The sequence below is a fragment of the Dipodomys spectabilis genome, unplaced genomic scaffold, assembly GCF_019054845.1.
Source record: "Dipodomys spectabilis isolate Male_0828 unplaced genomic scaffold, ASM1905484v1 ptg000210l, whole genome shotgun sequence".
NCBI classification, from domain to species: domain Eukaryota; kingdom Metazoa; phylum Chordata; class Mammalia; order Rodentia; family Heteromyidae; genus Dipodomys; species Dipodomys spectabilis.
Window position 1 is genome coordinate 5,020,161 of NW_024870887.1, and position 18,646 is coordinate 5,038,806.

The 18,646-nt window shown below is 48.4% G+C and overlaps 1 protein-coding gene across 1 annotated transcript; it reads right to left on the minus strand.

Moving 5' to 3' along the window:
* Nucleotides 1-9,197: 9,197 nt before the first annotated feature.
* Pcare (photoreceptor cilium actin regulator) lies at nt 9,198-18,138 on the minus strand. The gene is made up of 2 exons (XM_042696828.1): nt 14,477-18,138; nt 9,198-9,416 (listed from the first exon to the last, which is right to left on the minus strand). Exons 1-2 carry the CDS (start codon nt 18,136-18,138, stop codon nt 9,212-9,214), a joined length of 3,867 nt encoding a protein of 1,288 aa, XP_042552762.1. The 3' UTR covers nt 9,198-9,211.
* Between the last annotated feature and the right edge of the window lie 508 nt (nt 18,139-18,646).

An 18,646-nucleotide genomic window follows, 5' to 3' on the forward strand; every position in this document is an offset into this window, starting at 1 on the left:
GACAGCTGTTAGCATCACCTTGGGTTCTCCTTGACAAGTTTTATATCTGGAAAGTGATCCAGTACCTGGGAGACGGCTGCAGAGGGCAGGAGCTGTTAACTAAACAATAGCGTTAGAAAGATCACAGGGGTTTGTAAACATAGCCAATCCTGTCCCTTTCCAAAGGGGGGTGGGCGGGGGGCAGGGTGGGAAAGTGCTAAATAAATAGCTCTGGTGGAGGCAATTTGTTTTCCAGGTTCTATATTTTCTTTTCTGTCTCATCCACTGGCTTTCATTGCTTTGAGCTTCTGGCAGTAAAGTCAGCGTTGTCTTCAGACGAAGGATGCTGTAGCTGTTGTTGCTGGGGTGGGGGATTGTCCCCTGATGTTTTGGGAATATTCTTTTCATCTTTGTCCTTTTAATTTTTATTTGTGATATGTGTATGTGCTGGTACTAGGGCTTGAACTCTGGCCTGTGTGCTGTGTCTGAGCTTCTTTGCTTGAAGCTAGTGCTTTATCACTTGAGCCACAGCTCTACTTCTGGCTTTTTTTGGTGCTTAATTGGAGATAAGAGTTTCACTGAGTTGGCTTTGAACCTTGATCCTCAGATTTCAGCCTCCTGATTCTAAGCATGAGCCACCAGTACCTAGCTCCTCTTCTCTCCCCTACCTTCCCCTCCTCTCCCCTCCCCTCCCCTCTCCTCTCCTCTCCTCTCCTCTCCTTTCCCCTCTTCTGTTCTCTCTCCTCTCTTCCCCTCCCCTCCTTCCCTCTCCTCCTTCCTTTCTCTTTCTTTCTTTGTTCCTTCCTTCCTTCCTTTATATATATATATATATATATATATATACATATATATATATATAATCATAAAGATACGGTAAAGAGGGGTTACAGTTACATAAGTAGAGTAATAAGTACCTTTTCTATCAAGCAGTTACCTCCTCCTTTGATTTCCCCCACCATCACTCCCTCCCCACCTCCCCAACTCTCCCCCCCCAACATTGTAAAGTTTGTTTTCAACATAGTGTCCTATATATCTCATTATCACAACGGGTCAACCTGCATCCCCATTTAAGCATTTTGCTAGACCCCTTCTCCTTCCCAAATTACAAAAATGTATATACAAGATGCAGACCACTGGAACCAAATGCAGTGAAAACAGGGGTTATACATGGGGGAAGAACTTACAAAAGAACCAACCCAGAAACTCCTCAGTAGATGAATGGATCAAGAAAATGTGGTATATATACACAATGGAATTCTGTGTCTCCATCAGAAAGAATGACATTGCCCCATTTGTTAGGAAATGGAAAGACTTGGAAAAAATTATATTAAGTGAAGTAAGCCAGGCCCAAAGAAACATAGGTCCTATGGTTTCCCTTATTTGCAATAACTAGTATATGTCTGAGTCAAGCAGAAAAGGTCAGATAAGTTGATGTTAGGGGAATGAACCCCAAGATAAGTATTCAAATGTTTTTTTCTTTCATGCAATTGTTTCTAACATATTTACAAGATAATTTCTATGTTGCTTTGTATGTCCCTCCCCCATGGTATAACCCCTGCTTTCACTGTATTTGATGTTGGTATAATTTGTGGAGGGGAAGGGCAAAAACAAATCATTTAACTAGAGATACAGGTGGACCCATTGCAACAATGAGATGCACAAGTTGTTATGTCAAAAAACGAACTTTACAACTTTGGTGGGGGCGGGGAGGATTGGGTGGGGGGAGGTGAGGGGAGTATGGGAAGGGATGGGAAGGGGAAATAAAGAGGAGGCAACAATGCTTGATGAGAAATGTATTCATTATCTTGCCCATGTAATTGTAACTCCTCTATACGGTATTCTCACAATAAAAAAATAAATAAATAAAATGAAAAATTAAAAAAAAGAAACAGAAGAATCACATAGTGCATTGTAAGTATATTAAAAAACAATAGCAAGAAAGAAAAAAAACCCTTGTGTCCCTGTCTTGGGGTACATTTCAGTTAACATCATCTCATATAGTCAAATGTACATAGCCTTTGACCTCTGCTTGTCGTAGACATGTACTAGTCATTGCAAACAAGGGAAATCATGAGACCTATGTTTCTTTGGGCCTGGCTTACTTCACCCTTCCTTCCTTCCTTCCTTCCTTTCTTCCTTCCTTCCTTCCTTCCTTCCTTCCTCCCTCCCTCCCTTCCTTCCTTCCTTCCTCCCTCCCTCCCTCCCTCCCTCCCTCTCTCTCTCTCTCTCTCTTTCTTTCTTTCTGAGTGGTAGTTTGATATGTGTGCGCGTATGTGTCTGCATGTGTGCCTGAGTGGTAGGGAGTAGTGATTATTGTTTTAAAATTCCCTTGGAGTGCGCCGGGCACCGGTGGCTCACGCCTGTAATCCTAGCTACACAGGAGGCTGAGATCTGAGGATCGCAGTTCAAAGCCAGCATGGGCAGGAAAGTCAGTGAAACTCTTATCTCCAATAAACCACCAAAAAGAGCTGAGGGACAGCACTCAGGCCCCGAGTTCAAGCTCCACCACTGACCAAAAAAAAAAAAAAATTCCCTTGGAAACTTTAGTTTCCATATAAGCAAGTTTAAGAGGAGTGGCTAAAATTATAGCTGGACTTTGGTTAGAGATGAATCATTTCCTATTTATAAATGAAAGAATGAAGATGTTAACACCCCTCTCTTCCCCCAAGCCCTGCACCAAGGGAGGCCTTGTCTGTTTCTAGAGCTGTTCCTTTGAAGTCACCTGGACTGGACGCGGCTTGTAGCAGGTGTTGGGATGAAGGCTATTCTGCGAGCAGCAGACCTGCTCTGCCACTAGCTGGTGACTTGTCTTTGGAACAACAATTAAAAACAAAAATTTGTTTTTGGTACTGGGCCTTGAATTCAGGGCCTTGTGCTTATGCTCTACCATTTGAGAATTGTTCCTAGTCCTTTCACTTTGTTTTTCAAGTAGGGCCTCATGTTTTTGCCTGGGCTGGCCTGTCTGTGATCCTTTTACCTCTGCTTCCTGAGGTATGAAGCATCATACTCAACTCTGGAGGAACACATTTACCAGCTCTCAATTTCACTTTTTATTCATTTGTAAAATACAGTGAAATAACACTTATAGGCTTATAAAACTTATAAAACACTTATGAAATAATCTTATAGGCTTCCCCCCCCACATAATTTAATGAGACCATGTGGAAACAATATTTTCTTTAAAAAGTGCAGTGTTACAAACAAAAGGTATAATAATTATTAGCTTTCACCTCATTCCAGTGCTCCTGTCAAACCTGCTGTTTAGAAACCAAAGTAATTGCTGACCATCCATTGGACTGACAAGCTATCCGAGGCTCCGAGGGGGATAAATGAGATTCAAAAGCTCAGTTGGTTTTTTCCATTTGATATATTTACCACATGGACTTGCGATTGCAAGCTAAATATATTAACATCTTTTTTGTTTTGAAATACTTGGAATCCTTCAAAGAAGAATGCCAATTCTTGCTGAATTTGGCAGTGGTTCCTAACTTTCTCCAGGTGTAAACAGGCAACTCTGGAAGAGGGAGTAGTATTGAGTCCTTAATTAGAACCCTAATGTAAAGAGATAGGTAGAGGTAAACATAAAAAAAAAACAAACAGAAGTCTGGGTGCCCTTCGCTTATGCCTGTAATCCTAGATATTCAGGAGGCTGAGATCTGAGGATCACGGTTTGAAGCCAGCCCAGGTAGGAAAGTAGCCAGCCCAGGTAGGAAAGTAGCCAGCCCAGGTAGGAAAGTCCTTGAGACTTTTATTTCCAATTAACCACTAGAGAAATAGAAGTGGTGCAAAGTGGTAGAGTGTTAGCCTTGAGCACAAAAGCTCAGGGACAGCACTCCGGCCTTGAGTTCAAGCCCCACGACTGACAAACAAACAAAAAGCCAGTGAACTTGTGAGTTCAGTTTCCTCCAAGATGGCTCAAAAGGGCTATTTAGCCGGGTACTGGTGGCCCACACCTGTAATCCTAGTTATTTAGGAGGCTGAGTCTGAGGATCGTATTTCAACTAGCCTGGGCATGAAAGTCTGTGAGACTCTTATCTCCAATTAAATACCAAAAAAACCAGAAGTGCTGTGGTAGAATTCTAGCTTTGAGTGAAAAAGCTATGACCAGGCCCTGAGTTTAAACCCTAGTACTGGCACAACTCTCTCTTCTCTCTCTCTCTCTCTCTCTCTCTCTCTCTCTCTCTCTCTCACACACACACACACACACACACACACCACACACACACACACACACACACACACAGATGGTCAATTGAAATTGTGAATTCACTTTGGCAAAGAAGGCTCAAAAGGGCTATATAGAAAGGCCGGGTGCACCCTTGTATGGCAGGGGGCAGGAGGAGTTGGGCTGGCATTAGGACTGCTGATTTCCAAAAGAAGGTCCAGAGAAGCTAGGCCAGAGAGGATTGTGCAGGTGTCAAGACGGAGGTTCCAATTGACAGAAGGAGCATTAGCATGAGCTGCCTCTTTCCCAGATCTCTCTTCCTTGAACTTTCCTCCTGTCTTAGGTCTTTCCCTTCCATGAGGCTTACCAGGTGTGGCAGAGCATTAAATGAGCTTTCACTTGAGCCATCCCAGATGCTGCTTGTCCCAATGGTGTCTGGGATGCCAGCACTCAGAACCCAGGTGGCCCGATCAGTGGAAGGCTACAGTCATCTGAGCAGGGTCCACAGGTGATCAGCGATGTGACTTTCTGATGGCCATGAGTGTAATCAAGCCGACAGTCCAAGACCCTCCATAAAATTGAATTAGAGAGCTGAGTGAATTAACTGTTTGCTCCTTTTCCTGTGCAATGCATCTTTAATTACATTTCATAAAACCGTCTGCATGGATTGATGGAACTTTATTTAAACTTCAGGTAGGTACAGGGAGTAAACGATAGCACAGTATAACATGTTCTGGGATAGGCTCAGAGCACATTTATTTTATGACAGTTCAACAGCATCTTTGATGTGAGGCTATTTAAAAATATATTACCTTTGCAAAAATTTCCTTTGAAAGATAGAGTGGTACTTGGCAGCTTGTAAACAGATGACCAGATGATCAATTGACAAACAAGCCAACACATATAATTTATTGAACCCCTCTCCCTTGACACATGCAAAACATTGGTTTATTTTAGCAATAGAATACTGTTCTCGAAATCCCTTGTATTTCACGCTGTAGGATTTGTGAAGCAAGCCTTGCCAAATATAAGCTCTTCACAATAAAAGGAAAGTCTCTCTGGTCTGTCTTCTCTTCATTTTCTATCAACATGGATTATTTTAGGTTCAGGTCTTGTGTGGCAAGGAAAACACATGCTGCTTATAGTAAACAATGGTGCAGATCCAAGCAGAGAGATGTTATATGGCGTCACGAGCATTGTATTTATACTTGAAAAAAGCTGTAACTCATCTGCCAGAATACTATATTTGCTTTTCTGTTCCTCCATGAATCCTTTTGTTGGCATCAGAAAATGGTGTTTTTCCCCTGGGGCAGATCTGTTTGCTGTGTTACTAATGTGTTGGAGAAAGGCTGGAGTAGCACCTCCCTCCCCACAGCTCTCCTGTCCCCTTCAGAATGGAGGATGATGGCTATGTGCTTCCCGAGAGGAGTTGGCTCAGTAAGAATCTGGGTAGTATTCACCCCCTAAATTGATTTGTGGGGAGATCTTCCTTATCTTTATACCCAGCATACCTTTGCTGGTTTCTACTTCTATGAAGAAAAAGCATACTCATGAATCTTAATAGAGTCCATTGGCCACACACACACACACACACACACACACCTACTTCATTCTACTTTTGTTCAAAGGAAGTGGTTTTAACTCAGCAAGGGTAGGTTTCTTTGGAGGAGGGGGAAAGGGAGAGCAAGAAAGATCCTGGATGGATGTCATGGTTCATGCGTATCATCCCAGCTACTGGGAAAGTGGAGCTTGGGAGGATCACTGTTCAAGGCTAGCCTGGGCAAGAAGTTCCTGAGGCCCCCTTCTCAATCAATAAGCTGGCATGAGCCTTCGATCTTAGCTATATTAGAGGCTGCAGGTAGAAGAATCTTGGTCTCAGGTCAGCTCCAGGCAAAAACGCAAGATTCTATCCGAAAAATAACTAAAGCCAAAAAGGGCTGGTGGTATGCCCAGTTCCTACCTTGAACTCAAGGCCTTGAGTTCAAACTCTAGTGACTTCCCTCCCCTTCAAAATAGAGTGGCCCATTTGAGAAGCTGTGAAATTGAACTTGCCCCCTGTGGCCATCATTTCTGCCCTCTGAGGTAGAACCATAGACTTGGTCCATAGGAGTGACCCAATTGGGTGGACACCACAATACTACCTGTAGCTTAAGTTAGGTGAAGTTTGGTGGCCAATACAGCTGCAGCATGGACTCATTTGCTCCTGTGTCACCTTAACACTGCTTCACCTTTGACTTTTATTATTCCCCAGCTCTTTGGGCTTAGCAACCCTTCCCTATCTGCTCTGGGAAAAGCTGACTTGGAATTCCCACTGCCTATGGGCCACTGGGCAGCTCATTGTCTCTCTGGTCCTGCCAGCAGCTGGGGCCTGTCATTGCATCATAAGGAGAGATGTATGGCAGGAACTCAGAACTGTCTTGGCACGGGAAGGTGTTTAGTTAGTGGAAAAGTCCTCCAGAAGGAGAAGGAGGAGTCCCAGATGCTCACTGGCTCATGGCAGGAACTGGAAGCGGCTGTCCGCCTTCTCTGTGCCCACAGGCTGGCAGGTTGAGCAGTTGCCGCTGCTTACCAGCCTGGCTTGCGGGGGAGGGGTGCTCCAGTCACAGAGGGCTTCTTGCCAGGCACATTCATGGAGAGTGGTAGAAGTAATTCATTCTAGACTCTTCCTAGGGAGTTCTGTATAATGCTGATCCATCTATGGTGTAGCAGGAGACCAGTTGCTCGCTTTTAGCTCTTACCACAAATGAACTCAACCCAGCCTGAACTTCTGCCTGGACTCCTCCCCCCTCCCCCCGCCTGCTCTCAGGCTGATCGGGCTAACCTTCAGGTTCTGGGGCCAGAAACAGACTTTTTATATTGCCCGTGATTATACCCTATTTGCACCCCAGTCTCTCAGTCACTGTGTAACGAGCTGTGCAGTCCTTGCAGGGGGGAGGGGTTCCTGCCTCACAGCGCCAGACCTCCACATGGAGGGCCCTAGCATGGGGCAAGGGCCACGTTCTGACCAATGCTGTCCGAAGCCAGTTCTCACAAACCACTCACGTTTGCCTGCACGAACTCAGCTGGGCCCAGCTCGCCCAGGCCGGCTGGCTTGCTTCCATGCTGCCCGCCCAACTGTTTAGGAACAGTGCCCAGCTCTACAGCAGCAAGTTTCGGGCATCACGTCACTTGCCTCAGCCCAGATAGTTCTCAGCGTCTACCCAGCTAAGTAAGGTACTGCTCATACCAGAATCACAGACTGTTGGCCAGAGCACTATTCTGAGATTAATGTAGTGACACTCGCAAACAGGAGCCAGTGGCTGAGTGTGTAGACATTTCCCAATGGCGGGGTGAATGTGTCCTCTGGGTCATGTGGTCATCTGTTCTTCGGGTGTCCTATCTCATTTTAACAAGTAGACAAAGTCAGATGAGATTCATCTACTCAGAGTCAACAGCTGTGCCCTGCGGGAGCCTGCTGGAGGCCCTAGGACCCAGTGTGATCTGTTCTTGAGCACTTGCTCTCTTTCACCAAGAAAGGATTAGAAGTCTATAATTTTCTCAAACTTAAAAAAACACACACACACAAAACCAGCCTTGCCACCGATCTGGAAGATTGCCTCTCAGCTGTACCCGTGGGCGAGAATTCTTGTCTTTTGACAACTCATTGAGCTGGCATTGAATCACCCGATTGCTGTAAATTCTTTTCTAAACAGAAAGTACTCTGATGGAAAAAAATCCCAACATCCTTAGCAAATGTCTTGCTCCTTGGCAGGAGCAGTTTTTTGGGCACGAATGGCCATTCTTTGCTTTCATTTTAGTCGAAATGCAAGTAGCTCCAGCTAGAAGTAACACAGATGATCTGGGAAGAGACTTAGGCCAACAAACCTGGAGCTGGGGGCAGGGTGAAGACAGGCAGGCCAGCCTACGAATCCTACCCACCCCATCGTGTAGGCTCCAATGCCCACTGGGTGCAGAAAACAGTGCTTTGTTTGAGAGGTTTTAGCCTGGTTGTGCTCGCTCAGATCAAGACACAGACGTGTGGGTGTGGAGAGGGCTGAAGCTAAGGGCGGCTGAGGTGTGGCTGGGAGCTGCAGGCTTTGCCTTTGTAGCATTTGGTATTGAGCTGAGGTAGTGGGAGGTGGGTGGGTGGGGCTGTGTTTTCTAATCCTTCTCAGTCTTCTGAGTGTCGGGAGCAATTAGCTTTCAAACAAAGCTGGTAATGGGGATTTCAATGCTATGTCACCTCCTAGCCTGAGAAATCAAAGCCTTCCCACTCCGTGTATGCCTACCTTAGCTGTAAGGGGTGTGCACGATCAAGGACAATGACATAAAATGAAAAGGTCTAGTCTAGGGCCATCCTCATCCATACCGATTTCCTGCTCAGTTCTCTTATCTGTATGAACTACAGCGAGTCACTTGGGGAGAGGGCTGTCTACCCTCCCACTGCTGTTCTTCTTGTCTGTGGAACTCAAGAACACTTTTGGATTCATTCATTCATTCTTGTGAAATGATATCATTGTTAACATGTAAAACAGGAGGCTCTTGAAGCATGTAAGAAATATATTTCCTCCCTCCCCCCTAATTAAGGCCAGTAAAGTTGGGTGCCAGTGGCTCACACCTGTAATCCTAGCTACTCAGGAGGCTGAGATCTGATGATCACAGTTTGAAGCCAGTCTGGGCAGGAAAGTCCATGGGATTTCTCATGTCCAATTAACTACCCCTACCCCCCACCAGAACTGGAGAGGTGGCTCAAGTGGTAGAGCATTAGCTTTGAGTGAAAAAGCTTAGGGACAGTGCCCAGGCCCTGAGTTCAAGCCCCAGTACTGGTACCACCACCACCACCGCCACTACCAAAAGGCCAGCACTTGGAGAGAAGGTTATAGAGTACCATTGTGAGATCTAAGGTTTTGATTGACCTTTGAACCCCAAGGCAAAGTAGGATCTGGGACTGAAAAGAGTGATGGTTTAAAATTTGAGCAGTGCATCTTCCAAACTTTTCTAGAATTGAGGTTGGTTGGCCCACCACCTTTTGGGCGACACTGTTAACTTGTGTCTCCTCAGGTGACTGGCATCAGGGTGACCCCGCTGTCAGTCTGTCACAGCGTCTCCTGCTGGAGCCTCGCCTCGCTGGCATTTGTCCTGGGTGCGGCTGACTCGGGCCTCTGGCTGCAGCCCCTGGCCCAGCACGTAGAGCTCTGGGGGAGATGCCCGCCTGGTACCACCACCCTGCTGTTCTGGGGCCCAGGGACTGCTGCTCCAAGGTGTAGTGTCTTGCTTGGAGCTCTCCACACTGCTACCACCGCTGCCAAGAACAAGGACAAGGACAGGTCATGCAGCAGGTCTCTGCTCTTCCTTCCCCTTCCTTCCCCATCCCCTCCCAGTTCCCCACTCTCCTCTGTTTGCCCTGCCCCACCCCTCTCCCACAGCCAGGCCCGGCCACTCACCCTTGGCACCAGGCCTCTGCCCTCTCTTATCAGGCTTGCCAGGCTGGGCTGTGCTGGCTCTGCCCCTGCCTGCCTGCTGTGGCGGGGCTGTGGGAAGCAGCTCCCAGGCCTTCTGCTGGCAGACTGAGTCCTGTCCAGTTCCCTATCCCAGGTTCCTGCTGCTCTGGACAAAGCAACCACTTCTGAGCTCTGGGAGCTGGGCCTTTATTGTGTTTTTGTTTTGAAAGTACTTCTTGTTGAGGAAAGGGTGCGGGCTTGGCTAGTTTAATTAAAAGCAAACAGGAACGAGGGAAAGTGGGAGTAAACGAGGGAGGGGCCAACAGTGTTCCACAAGAATGTCCTCGTTATTTTGTTTATGTAACTGTAACCCCTCTGCACATCACCTTTACAATAATAATAAAGATCAGTACAGCAAAAAACAACAAACCAAAGCAAAAAACCCCAAAGCCCCACAACAAACAAAAGAAGAACTGCTTTGCAGATCTGCCACCCTTTTCCTGAGTGGAATGAGGCGGGACCTGTTTGGCTCAGCCTCGCCCAGCAGTTGCTAGAACAGAACTTCCTAGCTACTGAGAATGACACAGCTAAGGGGGGCTGTGCATACAGAGGAGACCTCTCCCCAGGTAATCCCCAGTCTGACTAGACGTACAGGACAGAGGGTATCCTGGGCCACAGAGCAGCTCTGCATGGAAGGCACCAGCTCCAAAAACCACACTGGTTCCCAGGCTGGCCTTGGGAGTCCTGGTAGAGGTTGGATTCGGGCTGCCTGAGTTCAAGTCCTGGCTCTTTCCTTCCAGTTGTAAGCCCGGCAACATGTTAATTAACCTCTCCAGGCCTTTGGTTTACTTCTTGCTAAACTGAAAGCCATAATAACACCTATCTCTTCCGGCATCAAAGACGGCAATGCAAGAGGAAACAAAGTTCTTTTATCTTATGCCTGTTTCAGTCGTGAGGCTTGAACTCAGGGCCTGAGCATTCTCCTTTAGCTTTTATCCTCAAGGCTGGTGGTTTTCTACCACTGAGCCACAGTTCCACTTCCAGCTTTTTAAAAATTGTTATTATAAAGGTGATGTACAGAGGGGTTGCAGTTATATAAGTCAGATAATCAATGCATTTATTGTGGACAATGTCAGCCCTTCCCTTGCTTTCTCCCAATTTTCCACCTCCCATTCCCACCCACTAGTTGTATAGTTTACGTTCAACATAGCGTCCAATGGGTACCACTGCTGCATTTGCTTCCAGCTTTTTGATAGTTAATTGGAGATAAGAATCTCACAGGCTTTTCAGACCAGTCTGGCTTTGGACCTTAATCCTCAAATTTCAGCCTTCTGAGCAGCTAGCATTACAGGTGTGAGCCACTGGTGCTGGGAAAAAAGGCTTAGTATATAACCAGCACATACATGCTCTTTGAATTGGTAGCTGTCACTATAGTGCTGTTTTGTACAGCTAATAGATAGGAAATCACTCCTGGAAAGGAGTCTAGGGGTCACTATTACAGGTGGGCACCAGGGCACAGAGAGCTTGGGCCTTGGTAATTATTTTGGGTCCATTACCTCAAGAGCGGGACTCATACCTATGCATCCCTGCATAAAATTCTTGCAGTACACTCTGGCTTAGCTCTGTGCATGGGGCAACCAGTGAGGGAAGGACAAATCTGTGCTTGATCTGCCCAAGATCAAGCTGGTGGAGGTGGGGTAGGGCAGGGCAGGGTGGCCACCCATGGTTTCTAGGCAACAAGGAACCCACGGCCATGTGTCTTAGAGCCAGTTTCTTCTGTGTTGATCTTTCACAGGTCTCTGCATGTATTCAGGTGCTGATGTGATTTGTGGGTCACAGTTTCCACCTTCCTTCATTCTTTTCTCCTAGCCCTTAGGGAGCCAGAAGTCACATGCAAGATGCCCTTGCTCTATGGCCCAGCCTTTGTTGCTCTGACAGGAAGGGAAAGGGGCACACCTCCAGGAGGGCTGTGTCATACCACTCCATGGCGGCTCCCATGATGGCTCAACAATTTGGTCTAGAGCTTTCTCCACCCAAACCAGATCTCACATGTACATGATAGTCAGGCTAGGAGTCTGATTTTCTGTTTTCATCCTGTGATTGTGCTTCCCCTCTTCCCAGAGCTGCTAGAGGTGCAGACTACCCACCTGCCCTGCCCACCTGACCTGGTTGGTGGGTTGAGCTGGCAGGGGGCTGCAATGAGTCCTTCCTCTGCCAGATCCGAACAGGTGAAGATGAAGAACACTGTATTTAGAGGAAAGTCTGGACCCTTCTTGAGTGCACACACTAGAATCTGGCACCTCATATGGTTTTCAGCACACTCCTAGCAGTCAGAGCACAGTCATTGAGCTTCCTGACGAAGCTTCCAGGGACTGTTCCTGATCCCCAGATCCCTAAGACCTGGAGGATATAACCATCGGATGATTTTTGTTTTTAAAGGGGCTCATGTCTAGCGTGGGGTGGCAGGAAGGGAGTCAAAGCCAAGTTCAGGGCAGTTGACCTAGTAATGCTGCCTCTCTGTAAGACACAGCAGACCTGGCTAGGTCCTAGCAGCTCCCCTGTGAGGGTCAGCTGGCACTGAGCATCCTCCGGCTCTCTGCTCTAGCTTGTTGCATAATCTTGCAGAAATCATGCCCAGGTCCCAGTTGCTGCTTCGCTATAGACAGTATAGCAGAAAATGGTGTTCACCTTCCACAAAGAGACAAAAGTTCAGAGCTATTACAGCTGGGATGCTTCTTTTTCAGACACTAAATTCTTATCTTGGGGGTGGTGGTGGGGAGAGATGAGCATTTTCCCATCAGGCACTTGAAGTTTGGAATGGCTTAGAGGTGTGGTCATACTGAGAGGCAGGAAAATGTGTACAAGTTATATGGTGACCTTCTACCCAACCTTGACCAGACTTTTCTCAAGCTACGAGTTCTCCTCACCACATATTGAAATTTAGGAAATAAAACAACCTTTTAGGCTGCTCTGTTCCAAGGAGAAGCTTGAGAACAGGGCTTTATTTTCTTCTTGAACAATTTTTATGTTCTTGAGCAATTTTATAGCTCCTGCTGTTTTAAAATGTTAGTGTTTTTAATTAATGCCATTTTATTGTCCCTGTTCTCTCAAGCTCTTCTCCTGAAGGGCACAGTTTTAGAAATCTAATAACGGAATAAGTAGCTGGTGTGAAGAATAATGCATTAACATTTATAGAGGTTCTTAGATGAAAGCCACTGTGCTGTAGGAAGCTCATTTTAGATATAAAAAAAAAAGAGCAACATTACATTAAGATTCTTACAGAAAATAATCAATATTTCATTTCTTTCAAGTGGCCGGGGAAGTTTATATAACTATTATAATGCATAACTTTCCTGAGATAATATCTTTATTTAAAATTGACTACCGGGTACTTTGTAAAAAAAATGACCATTTATGTCGAGACAGATTGGGAAATCTGTGATGCATATCACTTGGGCAGAAATTAACTGCTGGTTTACACAACTGTGGGCAAGATGCTGGTCCAGCTTTGTCTTATCTGGCATCAGGATGCATTGTATTAATAAGAGTTTTCTAATCCCCATGGATTCTGCTAAATTATCAACCAAGTATATGTGTCCTTTCAATACTCATGCAATAGCCGTACTGACTTTATTCCCTGACATATGTGCCTAGATCTGTCTGCAGGCTGTGTCAGTGACACACAAACCACTTGTCCCTCCTGAGAAAAGTGCACTAGAAATTCAGACTGCACAGGCCAGGTAGGGAAGCCCTTTGGCTTGATCCTGGGGCTCAGCATTCATGAATGCTGTTTATCTAAAGCCTCCCAAGGTGGTGGAACAGAGCCAGGTCCCTGGGTCTAGAGGAAGTCAGACATTTTAGTTGCATACTTCCAGGATGAGCCAATCATGAAGTGAGGTCTACAGACCCCTGGGTATACCAGAGATACTTCCAGGGGGCTCAGCAGGTTCAAATTATTTCCTAATTTGAAAATGTTATCTGTCCTTTGCTCTCATTCTCTTGGGAATGTGGGGTAAGGATATTTCTGGAATCTACCAGACTTGCAGAAGCAGTTCTGAGAATTCCTCTGTCTTCCTACTAAACAAGACATTAATGAGATTTGCAAAAATGTAAGACAGTGTTATTCTTTTCACTAGTTTTTTTTAAAGAAAATATACTTTATTATTATTATTATTCTTATTTCTTTTTTGCCAGGCATGAGTGGCTCCCATCTGTAATCCTAACTACTCAGAAGGCTGAGGATTGTGGTTCAAACCCAGCCTGGGCAGATGAAGTTGAAAGACTTTTATCTCTAATTAAGCAGTAAAAAGGCAGAAGTGGAGCTGTGGCTCAAGTGGCAGAATGCTAAGCCTTGAGCACAAAAGCCCAGGACCAGTGCCCAGGTCCTGAATTCAAACCCCAGGAAAATGCATGTGTGCATGTGCACGTGCTCGTGCGCACACACGTGTGCACGCACACACACATATGCACTCGCACACATGCACTCTTTGGCCAGGAATAGTGGGATATACCTATATTCTTTTTATAGGAATATATTATTTGTTAACATAGAATGGGGTTATTCTTTTAAAAATATAACAAATATGTCTCAGCTCTCAGTTTTAACTTTTAACACCGTAAAAGTGAGTAGATACAACTTTGGGGTCCTCAGTGAACTTTAGAAGTTGAGAAGGATCCTGGGACCATGGAGAGAACCTCTTAGAGAGCGAGAGACACCAGAATCTGCCTTCTGGGTCTAGACCCGTATACAGGGAAGTGGGCCACCAGTTTCCCCATCTGAGAAGTGGAACTCAGCTATATGTCAGATGAAACCATTCATTCATGGTCAAGGGGAGACCAGACTCCAGTCTAGAGCATAGTTTGAAAACTTCCTCCAAGTTAAGGAATGGTGGTAGCTGGGGACACTCCTTACCTGCTATGGCCAGGCTGAGATTCCCAAGAACCAGGCAGCAAAAGAGGGGCTCCGGGGTGGCGGTGGGGAGCTGTCCTTCTGACAAAAGGCAAAGGGTTGGTGGCACTCAGAACCGTCCTCTTCTGCAAATCTGCCCTTGGCCGCGGCCCTGAGCTCCTCCTCCAGCATCCTGCAGGGATCCCAAGAGGGACCCCAGGCTCTGGTAGTGGGGCCAGTGGGTGGGCTGCTGAGGATGATGATTTTGCTTCAAAGAGAGAGGAAGTGGCTGGGCAGAATATGGAACCTGTGTTCTCAGATGCTTTGGCAGTGGTGGCTTCATTCTCTTCAGAGTCCCTTGTGTCCTTGTGTCCCTGTGAGGGGGACACTGGTGGGGATGGGAAGGTGTTGGGGAAAGGGGAGAGATGGACAGGAGGGCTGGAGACCTTGGGCTGAGCAGGTGGACTCCCTGGGGGTGGGCTGGGCAGCTTGTGCTGGGGTGGTGGGGAAGTTTGTTTCTTTGGGGTTGGTGGGCTTAGTGTCCTGGGGCTCATGGATGGGCTGGGGGCTCCAGGGCTGAGTGGTGGGCTGGGAGAGCTGAAGATGGAGGGGAGGCTGGGCTGGGCAGGTCTTTGAGCCGCAGGCATGCTTCGCTGCTTCTTGTCTGCTTGGGGTAGCCCATGGGTCCTTGTGGGAGAGGCCTTTCTGACGATGTGGGGGCTGCTCCTGGAGGCCTCAGGAGAATGTGGTCCTTGTGTGGGCCTGGCCAGGCTGGGCTCCATAGTCCTGCCTTGCCCGGACACGGGGCTGGCGTGGTACCAGGGTGGTGCCTTACGGTGGTGCTTAGAGACGCTTGCAACCTCTGTTTGTGTCTGACTCTGGGCCTCGGCCTCCACAGGGGGGTCTGGGCTGGCTGCTGGTGGGTGGCTCAGATCCGAGGTGAGCTTCCTGGGATTGCTGCCACTTCTGCTGCTTGCTGGTCCTATGCCACGCGACTTTGGGGAGCTGGCAGTGCCCTTACTAGGCAGCAAGTCAAGGAGGCCCATGGAGACCCTCAGCTTTGTGGAAGGCCATATTCTGGGAGGGCCTTCCTCTCCTTGCCTGGGGGCTGGGGTCTCTTCAGGAGAGTGCCCTGCCATCTCGCTGCCATCTGGGGGCTCCAGAGAAGCGAATGAATTGTCCATGAGGACTTCCAGAGGTGGCGGAGGGAGATCCTCGGGGTCCCCTCCGGTCTCACAGTCAATCTCCTCACTCTGGTACGCTTCTGTTGTAGGTACAGGGGGGAAGACAGGTGCTAAAGGCCTCCAGCCTGTACCCACCTTGAAACAGTCTCTTTGCACTGTGGGGGAAATTTGAGGCTTAGGATACAAAGGGGCAAGCCCTCTGTATATCGGAAATCTGGGGGGCATGGTGGGAATCCCCCACTTCTTCAGGCAGGGACTTGACCCTGAGTTTCTGGGGTCCCCCAGCATCCTTAGATTCTCAGAAGGACTGAAAGTTTCAATGAGTTTCTTGACGGACGCTCTGCTAGGACAGTCCCCTCTGGCCCTGTCCGTGGTCCTGGCAGTGACACTAGCCTCACCCGAGGGGGTGGCATTTGGCAGCATCTCAGCTTTCCTGGGCCAGGGCTGTTCTCTCTCAGGGTGGGGACTGCATTTCTGTGGGAGACTCTTGTCCTGACTGGGCAGGATGCTGAAGTTTCTGGTGAGGGAGGCCTTGAGCCTGCTGATGGTGCTGCTGGGGCTCGCTCTGTGGCTGTGGCGGGTACTGAGCATCACCGCTCTGTACTGCGGAAGCTGCTCTTGGCTCTGCCCCTTCTGGGTGGCACCCAGGGCATAAAACATCTCCAGCCTCTGACTGAGGTCTCTCTGGACCTTCCGTAGCTCCTGGAGTGTGGGGTCCTCCACGTGGCTCTTCAAACAGCCCTCTGACTGAGACCTCCTCTGCCTCTCCGGGGTCTTCCTGCTGCCACTGACAGTGCTAGACCTCGGTGGGACCAGGGTCCTACCATCTTCCTCCTCCTCAGCCCAGTCTTGGTGGCCAGAAGCTACAGGAACAAACTTGATCTTTTCACTGATGGCTTCTTTCATCTTCAGAATCATTTCCCGGGCCTGGGGGCTCTTAAGTTTCTGGGCGTGTGGCTGAAATAGGCTCTCCCAGTCAGGAGGAGAAGACCTGGGTCTGGAGGAACGTGGAGGGCTTTCCTGGCCTGCACATGGATGTGTGCAGCTATCGTCATCTTCTTCCTCAGAGTTGCTGTCCTGATCTTCACTGTGGGATGGAGTGGCTGCCAACCTGGAGCTTGGAGGCAGATGTCTCCCCACAGGGATCCCACTCTCCAGGGAGACCCACGCCATGCTCTTACCTGCCTCCGAAGACCTGGGGGTGGCAGTTTCTGAGCCTGGGCTGGAAGGGCCTGATGTCCTTGCTTCACTCTGAGCTGCTGGATGAACCTTAGCCATAGCTGGTCTGGACAGTGGGCAGTCCTGGGGTCTGTCTGATCCCATCCAGAATGGACTTGGCGGCCAGCCATGTCCTGACAGTCTGGCCTCCACTTGTGGAGACATCCCCGGCTTCCATTCCGTGGGATCGGATGCAAAGTCCCAGCTACCTTGTTTGCCCAGCTTGTCTGCAGACTGCACGGACTCATTGTCAGCACCAATGCCACTGTCCTCAGAGCACAGGGGTGGACCCTGCAGCCCAGGGTCCCTATGGCCACTCGCTAGGCTCTCTAGTTGCCCTAGAGACCTCAGGAGGTGTTCCTCCACACCCCTTTTTGTGCTCAGCTTAGTCTCCAGGTGGCTGGCTGTGGAATGGAGGTAGTTGCTGGAACCTTCCAGGAAGCTGCCGGTGAGGGAGGCCACCGTGCCATGGAGCACCTGCAGCTTGCTGACCGTGTACTGTAACAGCTGCTGCAAGAGGTCCGGCTGCTCTGAGACCTCTCCTTTTTTCAATGGCCAAGCCAGATCCTCCCTCACGTCCCGGAGTAGCTCCTCCCCATCCTTAGAGATCTCTCCCAACAGCTGGCTGACCTCCTCGCAGCACAGCAGCAGGAAGCCAAGCATGGGCTGCAGCAGCTCCCGGGTCTGGCTGGCCTGATGCATGAGGCGCAGTATTGCTTCATACCGGGAGAGGCTGGAGTGCAGGTAGGCGTAGGCATGCTGGTGGGCTTTTACCAGGGGCTCAGGGAAGTCCACTTTGGCCTCTGAGTCTGGGATAGCTTGGCAACCGTGGCTCTGTGTGCCTGACTGGTATGATGGCTTTGAGGTAGCCTGAGCAGTGCTTTCTTCATTCCCTTCCCCAAGAAAGGCAGTCCCTCGTGTCCCATGGGAGCTTTCCATCTTGCCTGGAATGTCCTTAGCCATATGGCTTTGTGCTTTGTTCAGCCTGGATGGGGAGGTCTGGCTTTTGGGGCTCAGCCCCTCCCTCTTTCCCACACGCTGACAAAGACCATCAGTCACTGTTTGAGACCTCTTAGCCCTTAGTGGCCCCTCTGTCCACCTCCGTCCCTGGGGCAGGCTCCCTCCAGGGTCATAGCAGGTGGAACTTTTAACTAACAGGGGGATGGAACCGCTTCCATGGTTCCCCCGACGTCCTGGCAAAATTGCTTTGGGCTTTTTCAGAAACTGAATGCCACTCTTTGCCATGCTGTTTACAATGTCGCTGTGGGAAGGTGTGCACCCCATGGTTTTAGCTGGTAGTCACCTCCCACCAACAACTTTCATGATTGCCAGGGTCATCTTGGAAATGGAAGCAAAAGGCAGTCTTACTAGTCCATCCTGGTAAGTCCAGATCGGAGTTCTTTGAAGTTAATGATGGAAGGTGGGAAACCACGAGTCTGCTTCCTTTACTTCTGTGGCCCACGGTGAAGAGGGAAGTTGAATCAGCTGTCCAGTTGTCCTAAGTTTTGAACCCTCTGCTGGTAGTGAGCCGCGGGACAATTCTAAAGGAGCTGTGTTGAGGATTATGGGCCGGTGTTTTGCTCCTGTCCTGACAGATGTGGATGGCAAGTGGAGCTTTAAGCCTATTAGGTTAATCACACCCTAGCCAGTCAGCACTCAGTGTGTTCGAATATAGAACTTCTCAGCATTTGCTATCTTGGGAAGCGGATTATTTTTGCACGTGCTTCTGCTTTTAATTCTGTTCAGACGCCTTGCCATATGAAACCTAGAGAAATGAGCTGTAATTGCAGGA